Below are 23,647 nucleotides of genomic sequence, written 5' to 3' on the forward strand. Positions count from 1 at the left end.
TACCATGGAAATGGTAGTAAATTAGTTTTGCAATTTATAAGTAGTTTATTTGGCAGCAGTGAACGAGGAGGACATAATGACTGGCAAAAATGAGCAAGTGATATGCAATGATTTCTCTTCAAAATGAAAACTTCAAATGGGGCAGAAGTGTTGGCCTTAAAGATTAAGGACAAAAGTTCTGAAAAATGACTTTTATTACTTTTTTTTTTTTTTTTTTTGCATCAGCAACGCATCCACGAGGTAGCTGCACAATCGATGTGAGAGAAGAAGATGCGGAAGGTAGAGCTACATGGAGACAGATGACTCACCGTGGCAACCCTTAAGGAGAAAAGCCAAAAGAAAAAAAAAGATTTCTGCATAAGCTTATGTTGTGGAAGTACAACAAAACGTGGTATTTTGAGGACAAAGTGCCTCTACTGCAACCATTAACAATGCCAGCATGCCAAATAAATTCACGAGCAGCGTGTCGAGAAAACTGAAAAATTAATATCACATTAAGGCAATATATAATCTCTTTTAAGTCAGAAAGGTCACAACTGAAAAACAGCAACATCTCTTGGGACTTTTAAATGTCTTTTAGAAGAAAGAGAGCGTGAAGAAGGAAAGTCATAGTGAGCCCCTTCATGCCTTTTTAACCAGTCGAAATGAAAAGTGTAATTTTAAGGTGAGAAATTTTGTTATGAGATACACTCATCTAGTTTTAAGGAAAAGAAAGATTCTGCAAAAGTAAGAGAACTGATTTTTGTGAAAAAAGAATTTGGCATTTCTTAATGAAAGGCTGTTCTTCTTACTAAATATTTACTAATATAAAGGGTTAAATTATTACTTATATTTTCAGTGTGAGATTAAAATAAAAGACAGACTAAGAAATACTTGCTTTTTTTTGTAAATGGTGAAAGGTCATATCTTAAACATTATGAGCCATTAAAGCTAATTTTTCACTGGTGCTCGACTAAACTAGAAATTCACACACACACACGCACGCACACGCATACTGATTATTTAGATTACTGATAAATACACACGGGATTAAAAAACAACACAGAAAGACTCTAAACTGCCTGAACGACATCACAACAATATGAGACTTATTGAATCTATGTAGCCTTTTCTACATCTGGTTAGTTTTCTCTGTCGTTGACAAAAATACAGAAGAGTGACGCTTGGAAAGAAATACAGGCTAAGCACATATTGATGTTCTAGTAAATCATTACAAACTCTGAGATACAAATCAGGCTCTGGTGGGAAATTACGTTACATCACGTCTCATGCAACGAGGCACTCTGCCTGACAAACAGAGTGATCGTGTTACAAACAGGATGACTGATGGTCAAGGAAGGTGAAAGGAAAGAATTTACAGCAAATGATTGAAACTGACTCAAGAGAAGATCAGAGACTGTAGCCTCTGTAATTTGAGATCGAGAAAGGATCCATCACGTTTTTGTGCCTTGTTTGTTTTCAGAACTTCAAATATTTCCATTCTGAGGTTTCAGCACACACGACTTGGGATTATTAATTTGCAGCCATGTGAACAAGTAGCAACAGACGCTGCTTTAAATTACTGAGAACCAGGGCCATTACTGAAATATAGGTTTAGAATCTGTTGTGTGTTTTATAGATTTTATTATTATATTCACTGTAGAACCTGGAAAAAAATGTCCAGTTATGTAAAACGGTTGTTTTTCACATTGTGTTTCATGCACTTATATTTAGCACATCATTCATTTAGGCAGAATCCCCTTACAGACATACAAAAGACAGAAACATGTTAGAAAAATTCATTTAGTGAACACTTTAATTGTAATTATGATGGTCCAAAACTATCTTGGAATCTGAAAGTTAAATAAGAATGTTTTATTTGCTCCATGGTTAACTCCATTAGGTTTACACAGAAAAGAGCAGCAAACAGGGGCCTTGGCTGTAGAGAAGTCGTGGCTTTATTGCCGTAATTTATCATCTTTTTTTTCTTTTTCCTAGGATCAGCTTTTACTTCCGTTTTTGTTTTACTCTTCAGGGCCTTAAAGGAGCCACATACACATTTCTGACGAAGTAATACCACGGTGTAAATGACCACAAAACAAAAAAAAAAACTCAGTTTGATTTCCTATATCGCATTACATTTTCATTGTAATGAAATAAAACACAAATAACTTGACAAATTAAAAGCAATTTTACTCCTTCCACTTCACTTTTATGTGGAACTTTTGTTCAGTCTCATAACATCATAAAACATTTTAAATTAGTGCTTTTATCTGTCCATATGACACTTTTGTAAGGCAGTGTATGTGATGCTCTCTGTAAAACAGCCACACTTATGTTTGTCCATGATGTGCTGATCTCCCACTATTGATTCATTTTTTAAAATGAATTATTAGTTTACTATATTTTACAGTTGTGCTCATCTCTGTTAGAGTAAAAGCTAATGTAAAAAAAAAAAAATTAAATAAAATGCACTCGACAGCAAAGCAATTATTGTGAAATAATGTAATCTGCATTTATGCAAAAATAATCTTTACAGTAATGTGTGATTGAGTAGAACTCTTATGAGCTTATTACAAGCAGAAAAACAAGCCAAAATAATAATAAAAAAAAGACAGCAAAACAGGAAGAGTAGCACACTATACTTTGTGGTACAGTGAACCTGTAGATCATCTGCTAACAAAAAAAAATACAAGATCATCTCATGATGCAACAACAAAGGAGACATATCATCAAAATTGGGAATATTTTTGCATGAAACTTAGCCTGTAATGCTACATTAGAGTTGAGAAAATAATAGATCTGTTCATCCATGATGATGATGAGATAATATCAAACAAAAACCCATTTTAACAGGGATTGGAGAGCAAACATAGACTTAAGACGGAAAGACAAGAAAAGTTAAACTTGTACTTCATGACATATACAGCACAAAGATGGAAGTCTGTCCACAGTGGAGTGAATGTTTACTTTAACATTTGGCAGTGTAGAGAGAAGGGGAAACACAAGCTGTCAAAACAATTGGAGCACCTAATCCCAGGATTAAAATGATCCATACAGCCTTTGTTTGTCTTCGTCTGTAACAAAATGCAGCCTCAATAGAACCGAAGAGTCCAAGATTTAGACCCAGAGACAGCATGGGAAGGCCAAAATGTCCCAAGTTTAAATCATACCACTGGACCGACTGCATGCGTAGGAGACAAATAAACATGAAATATTAAAACAGCATTATTTAACTAGGTAAAGGTAGGTACAAATTATTTAATCCTGACATTTAGTAAACCTTTTGAACTTGTAAGATTTGATTTGGTCCCAACACAGACACAGACAGGCACCCAGGCGAACTCCTGGTTTGTTTTAGGCTACATTAAGTCTTCCCTTCATCCAACCAGCCCTTCATTAGCAGCTGCTGACTGATGCAGAGGCTAACAGAAAGTATGCAACACAGACGCTCGCTCACTTAAACAAGGGTGTAAACAAAAACTGTCCTGCAGTGAAGCACCTAAACATTTACCCCCGTCCATTGCACTGACGTTTTTAAAAGGCCACTGATGGAAAATGCTGCTACGTGGTTCTGGAGTTAGCGGGGATATGTGCTACAAGCATCGTTTGCCGACGCGCCGTGTTAAGCAACAAAACCAAAACGCAAATGGAACCCGGGCAAAGTTAGTCCTCCATGATTTCATCTCTGTCGCTGCAGGGTCAGCCCCTTTTCAGATCCGGTGAATGGGTCAGCGAGGCAGCATTCACTAGGGCTGAAGTTTGGCAAAACTCTGGAGTCGTCACGAGAACGGAGGTGATGCAATGCAGGAAGTTATGCATGTGTAAAGATGTCCTGATGACAAGACGGGAGCTTGATCTAGCACTCCAAATCCTGGGGGGGGCAAGGGAAATAAAAAGAAAAATCACATATACAAAATCCCAACATTATTTTCAGATAGCCATCATTTTGTTACCATTCATGGCAGAAACTGAAAGTAATAAAACGTTAAGTATGAGTATGAAGTATGAGTAAAAAAAGGGTTTGGGGAATGCTTGGATATAACATGTGATGCATGGATAAACATGAATTTTATGCTTGGGGGGGAAAAAAACCAAAAGAATCAGAACTATAACTTATCTATATTTATACTGGGCCAAAACAGTCAAGTTCAAATTACTCAAAGCTTCTCAAAATTTAGATTTAAAAAAAAAGTTTAAAAATTAAAATTAAGAAAGTTGTGTTGTGTTGTTGTGCATCTAAACATCTTTGGAGAGCATACAACATAAATATGAATGTAGTAAAAAAAAAAAAATATAGATGAAACATGAGACGAGTGCTGAATCTCATGATTTGTTGAAATTTGTACTACTGCTTCTTCCTTTTCCCTCCTCCCCTGCTCACAAGAGAATAAAAAGCTGATGCCTATGAAATGCCAACTGGTGATTCACCAGTTTAACCAGAAACTAAATTGTGGGGAGTATGAGCTGCTGATCAAGCAATGTTGTGAAAGAGAGCATTTTCTGCGTAACTGAAGAAGTAGATTTCTCAGTGCACTGAGTGATTTACAGTACAGAGACAATGCATTTGATTATATATGAACATAAACTCACTGTCTTACTGAGTGGAGAACTGAGTCCAAGGAATGCAAACACAGTGTTGTTCTCCTTTGACTGGAAGAAATCTTCGTAGTCCTGAGATGGAAGGACAAAATGTTGATATTTAGTGAAATGCTGATTTTTTTCTCTGTTCGTTTGGTTCTCCGTAAGGACGACTTCCTCACGCATTTATTAAAAAATATAATTTACCCAGAAGGCACCGCAGAGTGACGTTGGATTACCTTAGCAAGCGAGAGTGATGGCAGGCAGAGCTGATAATCCGCCCCCATCCATGAAACTGGATTATGAGGGGATTACAGAGTTGCGTGCGATCTTAGATGAGAACATATCCGACTGCTCCATCTCATTCACCAACATAGGTACCCTTAAAGGGCAAACATCGCTACATTTTGAAAAAAAAAATTAAAATTAAAATCTGCCTGATCTGGCAATGTAAAAACAGATTGGTCCTACAAGGCCACAGTCTGCCTGTTGCTGCAGACAGGAAACGGCTTGAGGAAAGACACTTTAATGAGAGCAGAGCTGAATATGTGTGTGGCCTATTATTGACAACACACAGGGGGACGGTTTCACCATTTGAATCAGTTTGTCTAAAGTATGTAAGCCGAATGGACTCTTGATTTGAATGGAAGAAACACGAGGGACAAGGAGACAACGCAGTTCAAGCCTCGGCTTTGATAGGATCTTGAACTTTGCACTCAATCAAAAGCTTCTACAAGAGGCATTTACTCATGTTATTTTCATCAAATATAAGGAAAAATGTTATTGATCTGAAACATCAAAGGGTGATGGAAAAAACAAAATAAAAAACAAAGAAATCTGTATCTAAATCCTTGTATCCTAATTTTAACAGCGGATATAAATGCAACGATCATAAATAACAAGTCCAGATAAAATTAGAAAGACAAACATTTGATATATGCCTTTTAAACTTTCACTGAATTGCACCAACGCTCACTTGTGTCGTAGCTGTTTTTTTATATACAGAAATGCAGCATTTAAACACAAATCAGTCCATAAAAAGTAGAGAAACAAATATTTTATCTTTTAATTCTGATTCTCTGTTATGTTTTGTGTTAAAATTCACTAAGCAAAAGATTATAACAAAGTTTGCCATGTTCAGGAGTAACACAACATGTGGAGTTGCTGGCTAAACAGAAAAAAAAAAAAAAAAAAAAGATTTATGGTTAAACGTCACCTCACAAAAACTTGGAAGTTTGAAGATCTGCTGATACGGTGGTGATTACTAAGATGTAGAAACTGATATTTATCTTACACCACAGTAGCGATCCTCATTGAAGATCTGCGGAGGCAGTGGGTTGCCTTTCTCTGGTTTCTTTTCCTTGGGGATGTTGCGGTACATCCAGAGCCTCTGCTCCTCCAGCATGGTAATGTCGACTTCCTGGAAGTTAATCCGATTTGCCTCCAGGAAACCCACAACTGCCTGCTGATGTTTCTTTACCTAGACGGGTCAAAAGAGGGAAGCAAAGATGATTCGCTTTTAAAAGCATCGGAGTTACAGACGCAGTTCTTCATAAAAACCAGTACCGGAGCCACTACAAGAAACACAATACACTATTTTATAACCTCGTAAACGACACAAAAGAATGAAAGAAATTACAATTCTGCCTCTCAGCCCACCGAAAAGATTACTTCATTGCTCACACAAACACATGAGTTCATATTGACTCTTGAAACGCATTAACATCATATGGACTCAGTTTGCAGAGTGAGCATTAAGAACTATTATTAATTTATGGAGAGGTGTAGGTTTGGAATCTCCTTTAAGCTTGGCATGAATCTCTTCTTTCTCCACACAGCAATTAGCTAATGCCATGCAGTTTAGGATTTGATTTTTGCCAATATATCTGTTTCAGCCATAACTGGATTGTACGGAATGATGGGTCTGATTGACAAGCCTCGGCGAAAGCACCATTTTATTACAAGCCCCCCTGAAACAACAGAAACATACGCAACAGAGTAATGGAGGAGACAGCTGGGATCTGGAGTGGATACAGCTGTTCCCTGTGGGGCTGACCTCTGGGAGACTGTGCACCTCTCAGGATGCATGACAGCATTTGTTAACTTTGTGGGAAAGAAACATCCAAAGATATATTTAGAGGAAAAGAAACCTCCCACACTTGAAGCATCCGTCACACACAGTATAGGCTCACAGGGCAATCACTGCAAACCTGTTTCTTCCTGGAATTATCTTTTTTTTCTCTCTCCTCACTTTGAATGTGATTCTTTTAGTCATTTCCAGTTACCTCATCAAGCTTTTATTATACATTTTTAGTTTCTTTTTTTTTTCTCTTCTATTTTACTTCCATTCTGTTGAGAGTTTGCCTGTGTAAGTGATTCATGGTATTCCAGATGGGATTTGGAGCTCTTGTTTTTGTAAACCAAAGACAATTTTCCATATTTCTACATATTAACATAGAGTGGGTTCAGTTAGCTCATTTACAGACCTGAATTAGACGGTCCATGATAAAAACCCTGAAAACGCCTGAGTTGTGTCCATTAAAGAAACTGAACTGCATTCCTTTAAAAAAATAATAATAATAAAATCTCGATACTGAAATGTTCATTTGAAGATTAAATGACAAATCGGTACATTTGTGTGGCAGCGTGCGTCATTCTATATGTGGGAATTTACATGTTATTTTAGGAGTGGTAAGAATCACAAAGGGGCTTTTGTTCTTGCTTAAGGACAATAAGGGATTGTTCTGTGTGGTCAGTTATAGACACGACCAGACGAGACTGCAAATAATCCGTTATCTCCGTAAGGTTCTCTTTGTCTGGTAGAAAAAAGAAAAAAAATAAATAAAACAAAAAAAAAACAAAAAAAAAACAGTTTTATCTGGACCACTAGAGTCCATCTGGCCAAAGGTTAGAGCTTCGTGCAGAACCAGTGTTAGAAAATCGCAGTGTTAAATTGATAAGGTGAAATGTAGGGTGGCTCTAAATATTGAATGAATAAAGTGCTCCTGATTAGTGTCATTAATAGTATCAGTGGATGAATTAAGTTTTTTTTTTGTTTGGGCTTATCGAATATATTGTAAAATGTACAGACACAAAAGTATACAAACACAAAAATGATCACATCTTGGTGTAAAAATTCTTAAGAGATTTTTTTTTTAATCGATTAGCTAAGTGATTAAAGAAAAATTATATTTTATTCACTGACCGGTAAAAGAAAACTACCAATTAAAAACAGTCTCATGCCAAAGGATTCATGCCTCTTGAATTTGTTCAGATTTTCTAACCTAAAACAAACAAAAAAAATCCGTGTATTTTATTTGGATTGAAGGCATACATTAAAATTGTAGAACAAGCGACTCAAGCTTGCTTTGCAAATCTAGAGACTACATTTCTACCTATCCTTCTCGAGCTTAGTGGATTGAGAGAGTCTCTGTAAATGACAATTTTAAAATATTGCCAAATATTCTCAGTTAGGCAACAGATATTCATAATGATTGGATCAAAGTAATTTCATAGATGTATGATTAGATGTATGTTTAGAAGTTCGATATTGGCCTTGTCTGACTGAAACTTCTTCCACGTGTTTGCTCTGTCCCCCTACATGGCTTGTGACAACGTGAAAACAGGACACTGAGAACACATCTCTATTTCTTAAACCAGAATTTTTTTTTTTTTGCATGTCCACAGAACCTTCATTCATATCAATAAAATACATTTTTGATTGGACTCAACAGATCTTTGTAGTGAAGAGAAGAGGATAACCTAATTTGCATATGATCTATTCTCTGCTGTTCATTTCCACCCCATTAATCTGATTGTGTTAAACTGATTATGCTACTCTGGGGTCAAACTTGGACCCTTTTATAACCTATTTTCTCTGTGCTTGCCTGTTTTTTTCTTTTTGCACTTTTGTATTTGAGTGTTTTCCAGATTTCCTGACTTTCTATTACTGCCCTTCAAGAACAGTCTTTACAGTCTTCACTTTACACCAACTGACTGACCCATCCTCAGTGTTTCTTCTTTATTCAGCAAATTAAATCAAAAGCATTCAGAGTGAATAACACTCACATGAGCTCTGCCTTGCACTAGCTGACCCAAATGGTGGAGTTACTTGAGCGTACGTGAAAATGTGCAAGACCAAAAAAAACAAAAAAAACCCAGAGACTCTGTGCTTTGAATGTATGTGTGATGAGATTAAAAATAACTCTTTTGTAAACATCCAGATTGTAGAGGCCCATTTTGAGGAGCAGAGCATGATAAAATAAATATATTACTCATCTGTACCATTACCTAACTCTTTGAGCATTCATGCAGGAGAGCTGTTTGATGATTTTTTTTTCTACTAACACTCATATCAGCTCTGCCCTATTTTAAAATGATGTGTTGGTGGTTGTTTGCCAAGTGGCTACAACACAAGAGCTACATTTGGTGCTTGTGTAGCCATTGCAAAATCATTATGCTTTAGAAAATCTAAGGCACCCCATGCCACTGAAATGAGTCAAACTGTGTTTTCTTTAATATTTTCCCCAAGTCCAAAGCCCAAATGTATAATTATTAAATTTTCAACAAGATTTTAGAAAGTACTGCTGGCTTGTGGCATTACTTATAAAAATGCATTAGTGCACCTTTCAAAGAAGATAATATAAGACAGTTAAAGTGGTTAAATTCCATCCTAGATGGAGCAGCAGACACTGCTGGTGTCTAACAGAATTACATGGGGAAATAAACGGGTTGAAAAGAACATTTCGTAGAGGTTCAGCAGTAAAAGGCCTTTATCGATCAAAAGGTGGAGAACCAGACAGAAATATGGTTACTGCTGAAGATAAAAAGATGGATGGGAAATAAGGGAGATATCTCTTAGGATTTCACTGTCTTGATCATGCTTAAAACAACAACAACAAAGCAACACACCTTAATTCTCATTCTCTCTTTTAAATCTTGTTTGCATCTCTTTCGAAGTTCAGTGTCTTTACCTTTTTGCTCCAAGTTCTTCAGATCAATTTTTTTTTTTATCAGAATGTATCCTGATTAAGAACAACAATTAGCTTCCAAATTTATGATATAATTTATTAAGGGCAAAAAAGTATGAAAACATGACCAAATGGGAACATCTTCTTTTGACGTCACACTTTAAATAAACCATAGTAATGTTTTAATTTTGTACTTCCTGATTTGGTCATGTAATTTTGTGCTAGTGTACAGACTTGTTTTAACTTTGAGTCAAAGTTGTGTTTTATTATTATTATTAGTATTAGTATTACTATTAAGATTTTTTTTATATTATTGTATAAGAGATCATCTCACCTGTTAGAATAACGCTGTCTACTTTCACTACTTGGCCACCAACAGGCGCTCATTATCAGTTACATAATTCGTCATATATAGGCAGCAACGAAACGTTTTAAGATTTGCAAAACTCTGTTTCTTGAATCACCTGTCACCAAGTTTCATCACACATTTGCAAACACTCACCGCGATGGAGCCACTTGAGGAAGCGACGTAAACCTTGATGACCATAATCCCAAATTATCGCCAGCAGTCGACTAATGGTTTGTTGTTACCGACCAACGTTTTTCCTGTAGTGTATCAAATTTTATTCCCCTCATAAAATGAGAAAAACTTGAAAACAGACGAGACGCAGTGTGCTTCAGCAGAGAAAAAACACGCTGCACAGATATTTAAACTGAGCCATGATAATAAAGCAGCCAGTGACGCTCTTCGAATACATGCAACATAGATCAAGCTGAACTTTACACTTCCGCCCTATCTTTCAAAACAAAATTCCGGACTTAAAGGGACACGTGAATTTTATAAGATGATATGTTTTATTTTTGTAATTCGGCACCCTTCATGTAGTTGCTGGAATGCTTATGTGAACTGATACAACGCAGTTCCTCAAAAATATCACATTTTTGAGAAGCTTAAATTTATTCTGAAAGCAAGCCGATGATTCCGGTTTGTTTTTGAGTATGTTAAGCAACTTAACCTAGTTTTTCAGGTAAGGCAGAGGGGAAAGTTGTGTTCTCTAGGAGGGTTTCTACCCTGTTTGAAATGTAATGCACTGCTTAATCTGTTTACATCCATTGTAACATAAAACGTAACAAAAAATAAAAAATAAAAAACAACCAAAAGTGGTTAGTTGATCTATTAAAAAACACACACACACACACACACACACACACACACACCCCCCCACACACACACACACAAAATATTTAACAGGAGTAAGCAACACACAGTTGATCAAAACTTGATGATCAAAAATTACATTTGATTTAATTTTGTTTTTATTTAAAAAAAAAAATAATACAAAACTAAAATCAAAAGCACAATGAAGAGAGGTACAAAACCGACCAAGTTTTCCTCATAGACCCCTTACACTTCAACATCTGATAGCAAATAACTCAGTTGTAGCTACTGTTTCCCACATTGTACTCAAAGTTCAACACAATCTGACAATTTGTTCTTTAACTGAAATTTATCAAAAATATCGAATGTCTGGTCACTCTATTTGCTCATGTAAATCAATATATGCTTTATGGTGAAAAACAAATATTTGAAGCTACAGAAGAGACAGCGCTTCCTACGGTCACAGTATGAAAAATATGAAAAATAGGCCAATTCTTAGTTTTTCTTTACCAGATGTTTTGTGTATTAATTTCAAACAAAAAAAGTCACATTTCCTTTGGTCAGGTTTGTTTTTCATACTTGTTTCTGATGAGAAACCAGAAACTAGACTCTTGTGTAGGGCATAAATCCTAGCCTGCATAAATCTCTTTATTCAATTCCCTCGCCTGGGGACCTGCATGAAGTCTACATTCTCTCTGTGCATGTACGAGTTCTCTCCGTGTAGTCCAGCGCTTCCACCCACAGTCTAAAATCTACTCCACTAACAACACTTAAAATGGAAAAAAAAAAAAAGCAGAAGAAGGTTTTGAAGCGTTATTCCGTGGTTTGATATTTACATCAACTAAAACTTGAGAGCCACTATGGGTGGAAGAACAACAGCGCCTCTCTGGTGACTAAAGGTGTTGCAACAATTGCCGCGGTTGCCATGGCACAGCGTCAGCGGTTGCACTGAATCATGGGGCTTGAAAGATAAAGGTTACGGTTTGTCGTCTGTGCTATCGCTGTGTTTACGCGGATGATTAAAGGGAAATATATTTAAACGACCAGTCAATACAGTGTAGTTTCTGAGAGAGCGGAGAGAACATTTTCAGTTTTAATTACGGATAAGTCGGCTAACGCTCGAAACTAGCTTGCTACTCCTAGCTAACATTAGCGGTTTGAATCTACGATGAATCTGGTCCCCGCTATGAAGTTTAATCGGAGCGAAACAGTAGTGAAATAGCTGAATAAAACGAGCAACAAGGCAGGTGGGTACTACTAGCATCCCAGCAGTAAACGCAGCCTTCAGTTTTCACCTACTTGTTGAATATAGGTGTATTTGTTTTAGCAAGGAGCAGCTCTGCTCCAACAAGGACTATAAGCTCTCTAAAGTGGTTTACTAATCTTCTGTTGCCATTAATGCGTTATTTTTACCTTGTTTCTTTATATAAATGTGTTTTATTTGATTTATTGTACCTTTCCTGTAAGAGGGCCTTTTCATTTATAGGGAAAATTTGTTTAGTTACTGTTACTTGGCATGGATTCTGTCAACAGTCCACCTGCCAATCACTCAAACGGCAATAATCCGATAATTTGGTGTCACAAAGAACTGTACTTAATTGTTGTTGTGTGTAAGATGATGCCTTTTAATTTTGTTTTGACAGAGCTCAGTTGGACCAATTTTTAAATACAAAAGGGGAATAAGAAGACAGGTCAGTATAATGGTTGTTAAAAAAAACAAAGGAAAAAAGAGGCTAAAAACAGCAGAAATAACCTGGATGTGACACATGGGGTGAGTGTAAAATTTCATTGTTATTTAAGAATTTTGACTAGAATGATTTCACATCTATTATATTGCATACAGTATGAACATGTTTTATCATCAGAAAATCTGCTGGATAAAATGGCCTGTGGTTCATGTTGTAAACAAATGATCTCTTCTATTTATGTTTGTATGTTGCCATAGATACGTCTCTGTGCTTCTAAAGAACTAGAGGAGTGCATGACCTTTACATTTAATTAACTCTGATTAGTTTGCCTATGCACACAGTATTAAGTGGTACATGTCAAGCAATTATAAATGCTGAAAGTCAATTATCTTCACAATATCAATTTCGATTAATTTTTCTAAGGGCCTCACAATATTCAGAAAAAAATTCAACAGAATATTTTACTGTTAAAATGTAACAACTCCAGCTGTAAATAGCCCACATTTTCTCACTTCTCTTTCTTTCCCATCATCCCCTTGGAATTCAGCATCTCTGTCATTGAAATCTCTATGAATTATGAACTTTAATAAAGGCAATTTTACTTGCAAAAGATATTGACACTTGAAGTGTAAAAGCACGTACTTGAAATTTAAAAGTATGACAAATATTGCATCTAGTAGTGCTTTGGAGTTGTGCTGGATAAAATGGCCTGTGGTTCATTAACCTAAATGAACCTTAATGAAAACAATGTTTACATTCAGCAAGTTGTTTTGGTGTTGTTCCTTTTTTATGGCCTTGTTAGCAGAATTTTAAAATACATAATTTGTACAGGTACACTTTATCCCACTAGAGTTATATATTTTAAGATTTATTTTCCTATTTATTTATTCATTACTGCATACATTTTTCCCTCTCTGTTTTTGTTTCTGCTTTAGAGCCTTTTACCCAATATTCATATTATTTTTATTTTATTTTTGTATCTGTACCTTTTTACTTTATGGTCACTTTGCTGTTGTTACACAGTATTTTCCCTCTGATGGATAAATAAAGTATTATTCTATTATATTATATTTTATTCATTAGTTTTGAATAAAATAATAGTTGATGCTGGTCTCACCATTATAAAAAAAATAGAGGGAAAATAGAAAATGGTCTGACTTGCATAACTATGTAAGATATGAGAAAAATAATGTGGCTTACTGGGCTAAAATATATCTTTTATTATGTCTGACCTTGTTTTGTCTAAATTACTGCATTTAAGTAATCCCAGAAATTAATATTTACCTCTTAATTATGTCGCTGATGGAGATGGGGGTAGTATAGTATTATTTGCTCCAAACACAGTGATGTTTATCCTTAAGCTTAATACAGACTCATGGAAACTTTAATCTCATGTGTATTGTTGCTTAGTGACCAAGACACATAATACTGAAAACACTAGTGAAACCTGTTGGCTTGGCTGTGCTTATTATGAACCTCAGCTAAATGTAAGAGTGCGTAATGCAGTATTGCAATACAAGTGTTAAGGTCAGTTTTCCACTGTTATTTTTAACAAAGACTCTGCATCCTTTGTTATTGCTATAGTTAAAGTATTCCTAACAAAACTTTGTTGTATTTTTTCTCACTTAAGATTCAGCACACATTATCAGACAGACAGCATGGAAGAATCAGAAAAAGCCCCTGAAGCGATTGAGGACAACCGGATTCTAAGTCGCCAGTCCCGTCGAAGCACAAAGAAAGAGTCTCGAGCATCATCGGGGCGGAGGCACAGAATGGGGAAAAGTCACAGAGAAGACACGATGGTCGAGAGTGTCGACAGCAAATCGAAAACAACAACCTGCCGATCCGATCCAGATCGAGACCGGATTTCAGATGGAGAGGGACGGAGAAGTGACGGGTCACTATATTCTGAGGACTACGAGAACGCTACACAGTCGGAACGCTCACTTTCACCTTTCTCCCAGACACTCACTCCATCTCCGGTGCCACAGAGAGGGCTGCAGGCAAAGCAGATTTCTAGAAGTCCACCCCACAAACTACGTACGTACATTGTTGCTTTTTCAGTTTTGTATCTGTGTTAGTTGTTAGATACAGTACTTTGTAAAACTACTCGAACACCATCATCTTTTAATGAAATTACATTACACGTAGGTGAACTCTATTTACTAATTTAAGTGACATTTAAGTGCAGATTGGTTGCACTCAATTTTATGTAGAGGTTTTCAGAATAGAGGAGGCTGAATAAAAACACACACCAAATGTTTCAGAGTTTTGATTTTAAAAAAGATGTAAGTCTTTTTTTTTTGGTCCATTTTACAATAATGCACCACTTTGTGTTGGCCTATCACATAGAATCTATACAGGATTTGTTGAAGTCTGTGATTATAACGTGACAAAAAAATGTAGAGTATGAAGACTTTTGCGAGATTTTTAAGTAAATAGCACATACCAATTTATGCGTTTTTGTCCAGATGATGGCAGTATAACCCCAATTTTAACATCTCAGTCTTCATCTAGATAAGTTGTTTTAATTGTAAATGAATTATTTTATTCACCATAATGCTGTTATTCAAGCTCCATTTGGACTTTTTTTTTTTTAAATCTAAGTTCAAAGACGTTGCACTGATGAACAGCGGTAATCTTCAACCAATCAGCATTGCCTTTACGTTGACAACCATCTGTTTGTTTTGTTTTTTTCGGCAGGTGGCGTTGGGCGCTGGAATGCATCGCGGCCACAGCGACCTGCAGGCCTTCCCATCACACAGCACAACCGCAAGGGAAATCGGTCTCAAAGCAAAGAGTCCACGCTGCCTAAAGACCTGGATCTGGTGACCAAGCGGATGCTTTCAGCCCGCCTACTGAAGATCAATGAATTGCGCAACTCCCTTGCTGAACTAAAGCAGCAGAATGATGAACTGAAGAAGGAAAATAGAACTCTCAGACAGGTAGGCCTGCTTTCTGTTAAAGTTGGCAGGTGTTTTTCTTAACTAAATCGTTTTGCCGTGAAATGAGAAATCATTTTTAAATCGTCCTTTTCTAACGTCAGCTTCAGGTGCGTCAGGAAAAAGCCCTGCAGCGCTACGACGACACGGAAAGTGAGATTTCCCAGCTCCTGGCGCGCCACTCCAACGAGATCCACGTGCTGCGAGAGCGACTGCGGCGCACGCAAGAGCGGGAACGGACAGCCGAGCGGCGGTTGAAGGAGAGCGAGGAGCAGTTGCATCGGAGCCAAGCCGCTGTCGTGCGATTAAAGAAGCTGGTGGACCAGCAAGAATTGGGGACCAGAGACGAGCTAAGCCGTAGCTTTGAAGAAGAGAAAACTCGGGCCCAAGAGGCACAACGTAAAGTCAAGGTAAATTCATCCATGGTTATTTTTTTTTTGTTAGATTTCTATTGCTGTCGAAGTAGTACCATATTTAAAGTGCGCTGCAAATTGCACGTGATTTATTAATACATTCATGCCACTGTAGTTATTTTCTGTTCAAAGTTTCATTGTGATGCCACGTTGGTTCCTTAGTTTTCCTTTGGCGAGGTTGGTGTGTACAGTTTTTGTGTGTGTGTGTGTGTGTGTGTGTGCGTGTGTGTGTGTGTGTGTGTGTGTGTGCATTTCAAGGACTTGGAGCGTAGCATTGAGCTGAGCAACAACAGTTTTCAGAGGCAGCTTGCTGCAGAGAAGAAGAAGACTATTAATTCTCAGGAGGAGGTGAAGAATCTGCAGGAGGAGCTGGACCGACTGACCAATAAGCTCAAGGTACAGCATACCAGTATGCTTTATTCAGGTTCTTAAGCAGCCCTGAAGACTTTGTGCAAAGCTTTGTTGCATCTTGTACACTGTGAGATTTTTTTATTTTTTTCTTTGATCAGGAAAAGGAAAGAGAGCTAGATGCTAAAAATATTTACTCCAACCGTTTGGCAAAACCAGCATTACGGAAAGATGGCGAAAGTAATGCAAAGCGGAAACGTAAGTCACTGTTGCGCAAAAAGACAGACAGAGGTGCTTTATGAGGGATTTCCCTTTAAATAACACCGTCATTACATGATATCTGTTTTTATCTTGTTTAGTCACAGTGCTTTACAGCACCAAGGCTGTACAAACTGAAGACAGAACGTCGAGTCAGGATTTCCCCTCTCCACCCCCAGCCATCAATGACACCAACGAGTACGGCGGACAGTCGGCTGGCGAATACCTGTCTTTGAAGGTAGGTGCCTTGTTCATCCCTTACTTTTCTGTCAGGGTTACTGTTTGAGTGCAGTTATTTGGTTAAATTCACGTCTTCCATTCTGTCTCTGACATTATGACGTCCAGGATCTTGACAGGGTGGACAAACCAGCAGAGTCGGAGAAGGTTTCTCAAAAAAGCGATGAACACAAGACGAGAGGGAGGCACGAGGAGGAACTGGTGAGAGAGCAGGAGACGCAGCAGAGAGAGGGACTCGACCAGGAGCTGAATGTCTTCAAAGAGAAGCTGAGCAGATTGAAAAATGGTAAAGAGAAACTAAACGAGAACAGGGACAGTCCACGCACGTCGCTTTTATCTTTGCATAAAAGCAACGTGCGTGGATAATCTATGTGAAATACCCAGTCAATGGCTTTAATCTTAACCTGACACATTATATCTGCAGACATAAAGAAAGAACAGGAGGGTGAGGATAGCAAGAAGTCAAATTCCCTGTTCAGCCAGAAAGAAGACGACAACTACTGGAAGCGTGGCCACGTCCAGGACGAGGTGGCGCGATGGAACAAGGAATCTACGTCCAGCCAGCAGGCAACAGAGGAAGCACGTCGAAAGAAAGAGCAGCTGTTGGCTAAGATGCGAGAAATAGATCGTCAAAACCAGGCAGCCCAGGACTCTGTGTTCGATGAGTCACCTCTTTCTGAATCCAGAAAAATTAATAACAACATCGCTTCTCCGCATCCACCTGAAGAGAGAAACCGTAACTTTTCGGTTTTCAACCACACTGAGTCAGAGGAGACAGGATCGATGCTGGCTGGAGATCGAGAAGACGGAAGGAGGAGGCAAAGTGCGGAGCATGGCGGTTTTACAGCGGGGAGGAGAGCATTGCGGCCCCATACCTCCAGTGATGACTTGGCATTTGGAAGGTACGCACCTTCGTTCGGACATTCAGCGTCCCGGGTTTCCCCTGGCTTCCCTCCAGCTCCCCCTAGCGACGACAAAAACTCTGCATTAGAAGCCATAGGACTTTTTAATGTTGGAATGACGGTAATAGAGAAGGAAACAGAAACAAAAGCAGAGAAAGACAAGAAATCAAGCCTCATGGAGCAGCTGTTTGGTGCCCAGACCATTCCTGCTGGTGACAGTTTCAGTGCTTCCAGTAAAATGAAGGCACTTAATAGCCCTCCAACAACCAACGGGGTACGTTCAAGACGGGACGGTTTGCATCGCTTCAGCTCGGGTTCCTCCACACCTCCACCGTCTTCCGGCGTCATCGACAAGGCTCTAAACGTTGCCGACAGTAAACCTGCCATCCGTGCCATCCCCTCCTTCGATGACGACATAGAGGAACTCACTTTATAAATAAATATTTCAATGGTAGCCAGTGCATGCATTCTTTAACCAGGATAAAACTCAGGTTGAAATAATGATGGAGAGTCGTGTTTTTTTCTCGTTAAATGGTGCGCTAAACATTTTTCGTGCAGAACCAGTTCAGATACAACATGTCAAATACATTGAGTCTGTATTGACTGACTACAGTGTCAATGTCGGCAGTCAATAATGAAATATAACAGATAAACTTTGGGGTTACATGTGGGATTTCATTTTATTCTGTGCATTAACTGACATTATGAGTTTTTAGTACACTTTTTCATCTTGGCAACCTGATATTTAGATCAGTTTGTTTGGTCGAGGTGGGCCAGCCTTCGCTCAGTCCCACTAGCGGGTCTGAATGAGTTCTCCTAAACAAAATTATTTAATTTTATCATTATTATAATTACTAATATACATCTGTTGTATAGATGAATTTCTAGTCTTTTGAGAGGTTAAAGTATAAGAATATATATTTGAACTAGTTAGACAATCAGTATGTTCATAGTGCTCTTGAGCATCTCTAAATGTTTTTAGAGTATTGGTGTTGTATGCCAAGCTGTAACAGAAACATTATGACTGGCTTTCTTTATCCTGCACTGATTCCTATGCCACAGACAATCAGCACTAGCATTCTCATTTTGGGGGATTTTTATTGTATTTTATTTGTTTGTATGCAAACTGTCTTGATCTTGCTATACTATAAACTTGTCAGGGACTACAGATGTAAATTTGCCCATTGGCTAAATCAGAGTCTGTCCATGGTAACTGATGTTCATATTTAAATAAATAAATAAAAATCCAACATTTATACGGCAACATTGGACACAAATGTAAGCACTCTCAACTTGTTTTTAATTTTAATTTAATTTCACCTAATTTGTCAGGTTTTTATAGGCTATTTGGTAATTTTTTTGTGAAATTGTTTATTCTTGTAGATTGTGTCATATTTTTAAATAATTTTTGAACAATAAAAATGAGTTGACTTTTAATTTTGACATTGTTTATATATATATATATATATATATATATATATATATATATATATATATATATAGTTAATCTACAGGCTTTTATTATATTGCTTCACAATTTTGCCTGCTTATCGGACTGTGGCGCTCTTGGAATGTCATCCGCAAAGCGGGAAGCCCCGCTGCGGTGTCTGGAGCGTCTCCGAGCAACCACGGCCTGACGCAACCATTCCCGCCCCTCTTCCGGTAGCTCCCCGATCGGATTCAGCAGCTCCAGTCAGAGCAGCGGTTCTCGCGGGCTTCACCTCTGCAGTTAGTGAACCACTCGTGCGATGACGAGCTGATATGCGGCTGTTCGGACTTTCGGACAAGGTAATTTCTGCACTTTTCGTAATGCGTTTGCGTCTCTCACCGTGTGGCAAAAAAGCAAAAAAAAAAAAAGTCAAGTTGCTGCTCATATAAAATAGCCTTTGTGGCAATATTTTTTGGATTTTAGGTTGGTGATGTTTCAATGTCTGCTGAAGCACTAGATGTCAAATAGACCCCCAAAAAGTAATCTAAACGATTTTTTTATATTTTGTTAGTTTATTACCAAACTTTAAAATGAACTGTAAATTATGATTGTTAATTCTTGTGCATTATTTGTCAGATTATGTTTTAATTATATATGATGGAATTTGATTTTCATACATCACCATGTAATACTGATAGTGTTAAAGCAAAATATAAGCTTATTTTATGAATTGGCTTTCCTCTGCAATTATGCTAAAACTGTTTGTCAAAGTAACAAAAATAACATTTAATAAAATTAATATTTATGTATTTATTTCTGAACATATTTGTCTCCTTTTATATATATATATATATATATATATATATATATATATATATATATATATATATATATATATATATATATATATATATATATGTATGTATTTTTTACAATAAACTGAAAACACATAATATCTATAAATTAAAGTGACAATCTCATGAAGCTTTTGTCATAACAATGGTATAATTCAGTATACCATTGTTGTCGTAAGCTGACAATGGTATGCCATGACAACCGTATACAAATGAGCTTGCCAATGCTGTCGGCATTGAGCTTTACAAAGAGCTTGCTTGGCTTGTGTTTTTTGAAAACATTCTCATGTTTTCATGTAGTATATACGCTCTGAAATTTGAAACCTCTCGAGGACATAATAAGAGCCAGGTTATGGAAAACATAACACTAAAGCCAGACTGGTTTCTGGCAGTGTTTGTTGTGTAGACATGACTTCAATGTTCCAGATACGGGAGCCAAACTTTACAAGCTGCTTAGTCAGGCCAGGTTTTTTCACAAAGTGCAGTTAATAATATGGTAAAATAAATTTAAAACCAGAGTAACCAGTCTGGTGGTTGATTAAGACATTTGGCATAACAGTGGGTTTTCCAGCCCATATATTGTATTTTATAATAAATCTGCAAAAAAAGTGGCTTACAGATTTCTTCCAGAGATCCTAATGTTTGTTCAAAAACTAGTAGAATACACTAGATCAGTTAAGATTTTTATTTTTTTTTTAAGTAATTTAAAACCTTTTGTTAGCATAAGCATGTTATGGACTATTTGCAAATCCTCCTTGCTCAGCACTTCCTGTTCAAAATTTTAATCAACTCATTAGCTTGCACTCACAGCCTTTACAAATGTTTCAAAAGTGCATGCTTCCTGTTTTAGGGCTCTTCTTTTACAGCGTTGTCTCATTGATTCCTGTCCAGACTAGGAAGCAGATCCATTTGTAGGTATTCATAAGTCAGCTGCTCCACACAGTCAGAGTTCTAATCTACCATGCAGGAAAGCCGAGTCAATCATTAGATACAAGGACAGTGACTTCACTGAAGGTTTGTTGTCGGAACATCTGAGACCACTTTGCGAGAAAACCAAAAAAAAAAGTGTGAGATCTGCTTTTGTGCTTTAATGTTTGCACCACAGTGAAATGGAAAGTGTAAATTGTTTGCTTCACTGAATTTCTGCTTTGGAGATAAATGACTGTGGCAATGCTAAGTGTTGAATGTAGGATGCAGATTGCTCTATAAAAAATGAATTGATCCTAAGATATTCTTTTCCATTCAGATGAAGTACTGATGTCTATGATGAATCCTCTCAACCCCTTTACTGTAGGTTGTTTGTTTTTTTTTATCTGCTATTCACAAAAAACGTGTATTTGCCGTTCAGAGAAGATCACTTTTGCATTTTAGATCGTAAAAACAATTCAGTCAGCAGCTATGAAACGTAAAAATTGAGCTTAAATTTCAGCATGCACAGCATGCATACGTATGGAACCTTTACTGTTAATTTACTCCCCGAAAACCTAGATAATGGATGGATTTAAGTATGACCAATTTAACAGATTCTGTTTGAGCTCTAATTAGCTAGTTTTTGTGTGATTGCAACTAAAAACATTCACTGCCTTCTCAAAGGAGTGCTAATAAGACTTTATGCTTTAATGCTTGTTGGAAATACCAGGCAGCCCATACTGTACATACACTATTCTTTGACATGCTTTAAGTTACTGCTGGTATACTTTTCTTTGTGCTTTCTAAAGGTTATTAACAGAACCTCGTCATTTTCAGAAAAATGACTTTGAGAAACCAGAATTGTGTCTACAGCAATAAAGGAACGGGACGTATTTAAATGGGATCTTTAGGCATTATGTCTGGATCAGCAGCAAACTTTGAAGAAATTAGAGATGATGCAGTTATTCTATTATCTTACATTAGATAACAAACCCTTTATTTTGAGTTTATGGATTTTTTTTTTTATCTTGCAGTATATGCCTGTAGGATTATATTGCTTCTCTGACCACAGCATAATTGAGCTTCAACTGTTTCACTGTTGCATTAAAATCCCTTCAGGATCATGAATGATAATGTTCCCTACGTTTTAGACACAAGTGACTCTAAGGCCACCGGCCGTAGCGCCCTAGTTCCCAGTAACCTGATAAGACTGGTTGATGCAATAAACATTGTGGACAGGAGGTGGAAAATTTGCTGATTCATTAGAAGACTGTGTGGTTGCTTTGGAGATGACTTGTTTCTGTGAAATTAAAATCCTGGTGGTCTGATATCCCCAGTGGATTTAGCCTTAGTTTATTGCTGTTATTAAGTAGCTGTCAGGTTTTAGGGTGATTGGCTCGTCGGTTTTGTCTCCTGTCTGTGGCAGATAGTTGCCATTGGTTTTCAGAGTAAACAGTGCATTTGCACTAAAACTCTAGCACCAATCAAGATGGCAGGGTTTTAGTTTTAAAAGTCTATTGTTTTTTGTTTTGTTTTTGCATTCAGCAGACTGAAGATGGACGCCACTTCGTCTCCACAGATCGTGGGGGAGGCAGAGTCTAGCAGTGCAGATCTTCATGGAGATGACCATCTATTGACGCTAAAGGCTTTGACTGAGAAATTGAGACTGGAGACCAGGAGGCCGTCTTATCTGGAGTGGAAAGCCCAACTGGAGGCAGAAAGCTTCAAAGATTCACAGACTGGAAAATTCCAGGTTCAGGAGGAGCGGGATGGGCAACCAGTCACGTGCAAAGAGTCTGCGGCAAACTCGGATAAAAGTCAGCGAAAGCAGCCCTCGGGTGTGCTGAAGGGCTTTGAGAACATCGACGAAGCTCTCTCTTGGCTCAGAAAAGAACTGGTGAGCTTCTTGATCGTCGGACATTTTAGACATATTTGTAGGCATATTTGTTTTGGTTCCGCGTTTCACAGAAGTACTGTGCAACATTTGAGATTCAAGCATTAAACCTTTTTTTCTTTTTGCTACTTAGCCAATTAGAGTTTAACAAAGCTCACGCTGTCCAATTAGTGGCCAGAAGAATGCCATTCATGTCAGACAGTGTGATCGATTGTGAACCCGACAACAGAATTACACAGATTTTTCTGCGAGTGTAATCATCTTTACTCTGCTCAATTACTTTGCATATTCAGCCACGGCTCATGAGCTCGGATCGAGCAAACAAAGAGGCACTTATGGAGGCGGACTTGCGCGGTATGGGGCCGCAAACATATTGCACAAGGAACCCCGGCTGACCGTGATCTTTGTGCAGAAGGGGAGGGAAAATGAGCAAAAAGCGAGAAGTTTGTTTCTGGATGTCCCACTGTGAGCTTTCCTTTTTAGATGCTACTTCACAATAAGGACCACACACTGAGATCTGAGGTCAATAACGTCCATATAAGCAATGAGCAACTTGTTACATTTCAGTAAGTGCCCTAAAAGTGCCTTAGAGAGGAAGGCTTGTGCACTCTAAAACAGCTTTAACGCACTGTTGTGACAATGAAAACAACAAAAATGTCCAGTGTTCTGACTGAGTAATTGCCTCTTGTCTTCTCTTGTTTAGACAGACATGCGCTTGCAAGACCAGCAGCTGGCCAGACAGCTCATTCGACTCCGGAGCGACATCAACACGCTGAAGATCGAGCAGACGTGCCACCTGCACCGTCGCATGCTCAACGACGCCACCTTCGGCCTTGAGGAAAAGGACGAGCTGTCCGACCTGCTGTGCGAGTGCCCCGTCACCCCAGGGCTCGGGCTCTCGGCCCCCCTGAGGCTAATCGGGGTCACTAAGATGAACATTAACTCTCGAAGGTTCTCGCTCTGCTAGGCCAAACTCTGTGTCAAGCGACTGCAAGAAATCCTTAAAAAAACTTGCCGAGGTCCAAGTTTGAGTCATGTAAGTCGACAGATGGTGTATTTGCCATTAAAGTTCCTTGCAAAAGTA

General features: G+C 37.9%; 3 protein-coding genes across 5 annotated transcripts; 2 read left to right on the plus strand and 1 right to left on the minus strand.

The window, feature by feature from the left end:
• Positions 1–1,777: 1,777 nt before the first annotated feature.
• On the minus strand, positions 1,778–10,985 carry sh3bgrl2 (SH3 domain binding glutamate-rich protein like 2). Of its 2 annotated transcripts, none has more exons than XM_015001853.2 (4): positions 10,033–10,985; positions 5,855–6,040; positions 4,581–4,653; positions 1,778–3,853 (listed from the first exon to the last, which is right to left on the minus strand). In XM_015001853.2, the coding sequence occupies exons 1-4, from the start codon at positions 10,075–10,077 to the stop codon at positions 3,762–3,764; spliced, it is 396 nt and encodes a 131-aa protein (XP_014857339.2). In that variant the 5' UTR covers positions 10,078–10,985; the 3' UTR covers positions 1,778–3,761. The 2 variants fall into 2 exon arrangements, with proteins under 2 accessions (XP_014857339.2, XP_014857340.2); XM_015001854.2 differs by having other exon boundaries at positions 4,573–4,653; positions 10,033–10,979.
• A 106-nt stretch (positions 10,986–11,091) lies between these two features.
• On the plus strand, positions 11,092–18,914 carry lca5 (lebercilin LCA5). The gene is made up of 10 exons (XM_015001855.2): positions 11,092–11,936; positions 12,333–12,460; positions 14,008–14,417; positions 15,081–15,322; positions 15,424–15,729; positions 15,991–16,128; positions 16,242–16,338; positions 16,440–16,576; positions 16,684–16,861; positions 17,000–18,914. The coding sequence occupies exons 2-10, from the start codon at positions 12,456–12,458 to the stop codon at positions 17,911–17,913; spliced, it is 2,427 nt and encodes an 808-aa protein (XP_014857341.2). The 5' UTR covers positions 11,092–11,936; positions 12,333–12,455; the 3' UTR covers positions 17,914–18,914.
• A 212-nt stretch (positions 18,915–19,126) lies between these two features.
• Positions 19,127–23,647, plus strand: fam167ab (family with sequence similarity 167 member Ab). Of its 2 annotated transcripts, none has more exons than XM_088001842.1 (3): positions 19,127–19,265; positions 22,218–22,566; positions 23,267–23,647. In XM_088001842.1, the coding sequence occupies exons 2-3, from the start codon at positions 22,225–22,227 to the stop codon at positions 23,528–23,530; spliced, it is 606 nt and encodes a 201-aa protein (XP_087857968.1). In that variant the 5' UTR covers positions 19,127–19,265; positions 22,218–22,224; the 3' UTR covers positions 23,531–23,647. The 2 variants fall into 2 exon arrangements, with proteins under 2 accessions (XP_087857968.1, XP_087857969.1); XM_088001843.1 differs by having other exon boundaries at positions 19,145–19,265; positions 22,215–22,566.

The sequence above is a fragment of the Poecilia mexicana genome, unplaced genomic scaffold, assembly GCF_051168715.1.
Source record: "Poecilia mexicana isolate PSO_F unplaced genomic scaffold, ASM5116871v1 scaffold_21, whole genome shotgun sequence".
Taxonomy (NCBI): domain Eukaryota; kingdom Metazoa; phylum Chordata; class Actinopteri; order Cyprinodontiformes; family Poeciliidae; genus Poecilia; species Poecilia mexicana.

Excerpts from the sequence above, each read along its gene's own strand:
- sh3bgrl2 (XM_015001853.2), bottom strand. The coding sequence starts at position 10,077 with ATGGTCATCAAGGTTTACGTCGCTTCCTCAAGTGGCTCCATCGCG. Across the intron at positions 6,041-10,032 it reads CCTCAAGTGGCTCCATCGCG|GTAAAGAAACATCAGCAGGC; the intron begins GTGAGTGTTTGC and ends TGACCCGTCTAG. Across the intron at positions 4,654-5,854 it reads ATGAGGATCGCTACTGTGGT|GACTACGAAGATTTCTTCCA; the intron begins GTAAGATAAATA and ends CTTCCATCTCAG.
- lca5 (XM_015001855.2), top strand. Across the intron at positions 16,577-16,683 it reads GCGAATACCTGTCTTTGAAG|GATCTTGACAGGGTGGACAA; the intron begins GTAGGTGCCTTG and ends TATGACGTCCAG. Across the intron at positions 16,862-16,999 it reads GCTGAGCAGATTGAAAAATG|ACATAAAGAAAGAACAGGAG; the intron begins GTAAAGAGAAAC and ends TTATATCTGCAG.
- fam167ab (XM_088001842.1), top strand. The coding sequence starts at position 22,225 with ATGGACGCCACTTCGTCTCCACAGATCGTGGGGGAGGCAGAGTCTAGC. Across the intron at positions 22,567-23,266 it reads CTTGGCTCAGAAAAGAACTG|ACAGACATGCGCTTGCAAGA; the intron begins GTGAGCTTCTTG and ends TCTCTTGTTTAG.